This window comes from Coregonus lavaretus, assembly GCF_964263955.1.
Source record: "Coregonus lavaretus genome assembly, chromosome: 11".
In the NCBI taxonomy this organism is placed as follows: Eukaryota; Metazoa; Chordata; class Actinopteri; order Salmoniformes; family Salmonidae; genus Coregonus; species Coregonus lavaretus.
This window is the reverse complement of record NC_139998.1, coordinates 46,369,715-46,375,714: the sequence shown is the minus strand read 5'-3', so window position 1 is coordinate 46,375,714 and position 6,000 is coordinate 46,369,715. Positions and strand designations below refer to the sequence as shown.

The 6,000-nt window shown below is 38.7% G+C and overlaps 1 protein-coding gene across 1 annotated transcript; it reads left to right on the top strand.

The window, feature by feature from the left end:
- Window positions 1-854: 854 nt before the first annotated feature.
- Window positions 855-2,333, top strand: LOC311137145 (transcription factor JunD-like). The gene has a single exon (XM_084171497.1). The coding sequence runs from the start codon at window positions 1,152-1,154 to the stop codon at window positions 1,971-1,973; it is 822 nt and encodes a 273-aa protein (XP_084027623.1). The 5' UTR covers window positions 855-1,151; the 3' UTR covers window positions 1,974-2,333.
- The last annotated feature ends 3,667 nt before the right edge of the window (window positions 2,334-6,000 follow it).

Sequence of the window (6,000 nt, the reverse complement as noted above, 5' to 3'; positions counted from 1 at the left end):
AATAATAATAATAAAATACTTCTTGAATCTTGTGTTGTTTTATGTATCAGCTCATACACCCTGTGCCATGGAATCGGTACATCAAAAATCTGTTCTTAGCTATTTTGCAATCAGTATGGCACAGCTGTCAACATCCTGGTCCTCAAATGAAACTGGTATACTTCCCTATTTATGGTATTTTTATTCCTCCGCCAGTTTTTATCCTTTATATTGGGCAGACAGACCAGTTCCCTACCTCCTCCCGGTACCACCTTTCTCCTCCATTTTTGGGGCAATGCTGTAATCAATTGGTTGTAATCTTGGATTGAGCAGACCTTCCCATACAGTTCCGATGACTCCATAAAATACATAACTCTACCATTTCAATTTACAATATCATTTAAAAACTGAATACCCTTTTCAAACATATTTTCCATAAATACAGGTATTTTATCAACCAGCACATTTGAGTAATATTTGTAATATTTGTTCTATCTTTTCAGGGGGATGAAATTCGAATTGTAACCAGCTCTGCACCACACTTCTTAGATAAGGTCAAAATAATGTTATGGGACATTTAAAAGTGCAAAAAGATTTGTCTAACAGAACTAAATGTTGTTTTACTGTACAAAATACAAAAGCAATAGAACAGTGAAGAAAACAAGCCTTGACCAACCCCCACGCCTAGATCCAAAGGTTTGCTATGACATCAAACCACAATGCACCGCACTGTTTGCAGTTTACCTGCCTTTTCCATGGTAATATGGATGGTACGTCCTCTTATTCAAATAAAATCGGCAAAAACGTCATTTCTGTCCAATCTGCGCGCTCTGAAGTGACATAATGGAACTTACGAGGATAGAAAAGATGGAGGCAGCGCGCGAGCTCACACATAGAAACTTTCACCCCTCTAACTGGAGACTGGTCATCGATTGTTTCTTATCAATTGTTTATTATTAAAATGACATAATTATTGAAGGAAAATGCGATCAATACAATGAACGTGGACACGGGTAGGACAACTTTAAAAGCGGATTTGATTTAATTGTGCGCAAATTACGCATCGTTTCCTCTTCAACAACTGAGCTGTTATGGGAACCCCTATTTCTGTCGTGAGGGTGTGCTGAATTTTTACAGCTGCTGACATCAAAGATTTTGTCTTTTAAGGAAATATGATGAAGAAGGACATGAGTTTAAACCTGGCAAATGCCACAAATTTAAAGCCCCATCTCCGCAACGCCGAGAGCGTTCTCATCTCCCCTGACCTTGGCCTGCTGAAACTGGCCTCCCCGGAGCTGGAGAGACTCATCATTCAGTCCAACGGAATGGTCACAACAACACCGACCTCTCAGTTCCTCTACCCCAAGTCGGTAACCGACGAACAGGAGTTTGCAGAGGGATTCGTCAAGGCTCTCGAGGACTTACACAAACAGAACCAGCTGAACGGCGGGACGTGCGTTCAAACGAACAATATGGACTTAAGCACCAACGTGGCTCCTGTCACCGTACACCTGGACCTACCCGTCTATACGAACTTGAACAGTTATGGCAATGGGCCTTTGGGCACCACTGTCAATTACTCCACAGACACTGTCCCCTTCCCACCACCTCCCTCTCATCATTTAGGCTCCACACAGCAGCAGCAAGCGCATTCCCGGCTGCAATCCTTGAAGGATGAGCCGCAGACAGTCCCTGATGTGCACAGCTTCGGCGACAGTCCGCCACTGTCGCCTATCAACATGGACAAGCAGGAGCGCATAAAAGCCGAGAGGAAAAAGCTGCGGAATAGAATTGCTGCGTCCAAGTGCAGAAAGAGGAAACTGGAGAGGATATCTAGACTCGAGGACAAAGTTAAGAACCTAAAAACTCAAAACACTGACCTGGCCTCAACGGCAAGTGTACTCCGGGAGCAAGTGGCCCAGCTAAAACAAAAGGTTTTGAATCATGTGAACAGCGGATGCCAGTTATCGCCACATGAAGTTCAAGTGTACTAGTAGCAGGATGACATTGGTCAACCAGCATAAATAAGCTCATTACCCTTCTCTTGTTGGCTCTCAAATATCTCCACTATGTGCATAGAGCCATCGACTTTACAGACTGAAATGACTTCGCGAATGTACGTTTTTGTATAATGTTTACAAATTCTTTCTCATGGGTGTACTTTACATAGACAGTCCCAAGACTGGACCAAACCAGCTTATCGTCATTGTATTACTATATCATAGCCTTATACTGAAAATAAAAATGTGCATGTTTATTGACAAACTCGAATGTTACCTAACAGGTTTGGGCATACGTCATTCATGTATTTTAACGTATGTTATCAAATAAACTTTGCTTGATAATACAAGGCACATGTTTTGCTGTCTGTTGGGTTAATTTTCTGATTCATTTTAATGCAACAACAACAGAGCAATATCCTATACACAATGTCTTCACAGTAGGCCTTTATACCAGTTGCGTTTGCACAATAGACTAAATGAATGGGTGGGGCACAGTTGGATATTGCTCAATACATATTTGGGAAATCCAATAAGTTCAAACTTGGGTCCAACCGAACATTAAAATCCAACGATGTACCTACATTTCTAGCTTATTCAAATCAGATATGATTTGATATGGGGAAAAAAAAGACATTTTAATACAACAGTATGTTTATGGAGTTGAACCACGCATATGCCCATGGCATACTTTTCCACTAATTTTTATGAATTTTAAAAGTTGGCATATTAGCCAACATTATTGGGTCTATGCTGACTCAGTAGTGTAAATCGTTTGATAACATGCTTTGATATTCTTATTCCTGGCATCGCATCCAGAGGATGGATTCCATCGTGAAATTGTAGCATTTAACGTCAACATATTGGATACAAATGTATCCATTCTTCACAGGAAGTCCGTTGACTGTGATGTCAGTCAGTAAAATGTGTATCATCATGGTGTCTTTTGCCCTCTGCTGGTATAATATGATAGGCCTATTGCAGAAATTAGACTGATGTGAAGTAATGAGTTCATGCATTGATTGAGTATAGGAAATCAACACCATTAGTTGTATCAATACCATTTTTTGCTTTGATGTCTTAAGTTCAATTGAGTGCTGGCTATGCTGCCATACCAGGCTATCTGGTAAGTCTACATATTATAATAAAGTCCAAAACATGAAAAACAAGACTACTTGTAGTTACTTTGTACAGTATAAAACGTTTGCATAGGACCAAGTTGTGGTAGCACAGATCGTTGTTGTTTTATTCCAATGTAAATCAAGCCTAGATGCTTCACTGATAATTTTATGACAAGGTAATCTCAGGTGTAGACACCATAGTGTAGACAGCCAGACACCTATGAGATAGTGGCTATCAGAAGGTCCCAGCTTGCTATGAATGCAGCATCAGCGACCACTCTATAGATACTATAGTGTAGCGTAGGTGCCTATTAGCCAGACACCTATGAGATAGTGAATAGCAGATGGTCCCAACGTGCTTCAAATGCAGCATCATAGATAGGGGCTATAAAATATGTGATGTTGCAGCGAGTGGCAAGCTCCTGGAAGGAATGTTACAAGCCAAATGAGAAGGTGCAACTGCTGTGTGTGTCTTCTGTGTTTGTATGTGAGATGCACACTACATTACGGTAGTGGTAAACATACATTTAACATGACTCAGGATATGACCCAGATGCAGACACAGGAGACATAAGGTTCAATATACAGAGTAGTTTATTAAAACCACAGGAGGCAGGCAAAGGGCAGGTTGAGGACAGACAGAGGTTCGTAACCAGGTCCGAGTCTGATTGGTACAGGGCGGCAGGCAGGCTCGGGGTCAGGGCAGGCAGAATAGGTCGGAACCGGGAGAACTAGAAAACAGGGACTAGAGAGAACAGGAGTATGGGGGGGAAAAACACGCTGGTAGGCTTGACGAGACATGACGAACTGGCAACAGACAAACAGAAAACACAGGTATAAATGCACAGGGGATAGTGGGGAAAATGGGCGACACCTGGAGGGGGGTGGAGACAAGCACAAGACAGGTGAAACAGATCAGGGTGTGACAACATGAAATGAGGAACACTTCAATATTGTAACAGCACAAACTTTTATTTTTGTCATTTAATTCCACATGTACAGTAGATTTGGTCATGTTCACGATTTAACATTTTGACACCATATTCCCTTTTTGTTATATTACATAAACTACTGCATAATAGTTGTTGTATTCCCACAATTGAAAAACAAAGTAAAAATCAATGTAAACCAAGTCAACAGTACTTTGTAGAACAGTGTTTGGTGGATGCATAATATATATATATTTTTTAATAAAACGATTCAATAAATTCCAAAAACAAGCAACACTTTGGGTCTTTTTCTAAAATTCAAATTCCTTTATGACAGCGCAAACCTTAGTTTGGTTTGGAAACACAAAGTTGGAAACACAAGGTTGCCTTCTAAGCACAGAATAAAAACATCAGCTCAAAGATACTCTTACAGTACTTTTCAAAATGTACACTCAAGTCAAATGTTTGTTGTTGTTTTTTTTTTTTACTTTGGTGCCATCTCTGATTCAACATCTCACCACAAACGCAATAAATCCACTAATCCAAGTATTTTTAACATCTTTACGGATTCAGTTCTATACTACCTAGAAATAGCAGTGATGACAAACTGACCCGACACACTTTACAAATGAACCTGAGGTACTAAACCTTTAAAACAAATACATAAATAAATCATCAACTACAGAATTGCTATTTGTATTGTATTGCTTAGTCTTAAAGAAAGTTACAGATTTTTTTTCCTTCTTGTTTTTCAAGCCTGGAGTCAATACAACACAATCCACGCATGAAACGTATATGACTAAAATGTATTTACAGGTTGTTTCATAGAAAGAGGACAGTTTACAGAGGGGGATCTCTGGATACTACTGAGAACTCAGCCATGTGGTAGAGCAAAATGATGTTGAAAATGTATGCTGAATTGCAAGGTACTCAAGTTCAAGATGATCCAATACTGTTGTTATTGTAATTGTTACTACAGTCGTATTATTCTATTATTAATGTTACACAATTATCATTATCGTCCCACATCAAAACTTTGGTGGGACTCAGTTAAGTATCAATTTGACCTCTTCATCTATTGAGGATGATTGAAAGACTGATCTATCTGTATGACTGTTTCGCACTCATCAGATCTCTAGTAAAGGCCATTGAAACAACCATTGGTCAACAACATAGGAAAGTCGACTCGTAAATATAATGAAAGGCTTAAGGGAGATAGTGGTTTCGATCACATACAATTAGTAATGTATTCTCTCATTTAGATGGAAACTTACCTGGAATGAGACCTTGGACTGAATGTCAATTCAAAGACGAGGCAAAAGGTAATTCATATTTTTCATGCATAAATGAAAAAGTTTACAAAATAGCTTATTTAATTTTTTTAACCTATGTTATTGTACAGGATGTGTGATAGTATGATTTCTCTTTTTAATCTTATCTCACTTGTACAGTCTCATTTAGCCTATTTCAAGTCATAAGGAGGCAAGTATTGCCTCTGATGTAACATGCACACTGCAATTCATTATTTCTCACAAAAAAAATGTAATAAGATAATTGAAACGGATGTAAATGGTGAGCGATGCATGCTAATACACTGCAGCTACAGTATGCTCTGCTTCTGTGGCTTCAGCCTCTTTCCATGCAAACTAGCATTCATCTTAACTTCTATTAGTGAGTGTATTTGTATGTATCTGAGGGGCTAGCAGGAGCTAAGAAGTTCATTCTAAATGGGCTAAAGGGGGGTGACAATGAGATTAATTAAACAATAAATAAATGGATCCAGAGAAATTCTACAACATTGAACTCTCATATTTGATACATCTTCATAGATATTTTCTTTATACTAAAAGAAAAATCAATTTTCTCAAATGTATACCATAGATATCATATACTGCACATTATTTACAAACACATTTAAAACAAAAATAAATAAAGAGGTGACTCTGTGTTTTTTTTACTCATCTATAATTT

Coding starts and splice junctions, on each gene's coding strand:
- LOC311137145 (XM_084171497.1), top strand. CDS start 1,152: ATGATGAAGAAGGACATGAGTTTAAACCTGGCAAATGCCACAAATTTA.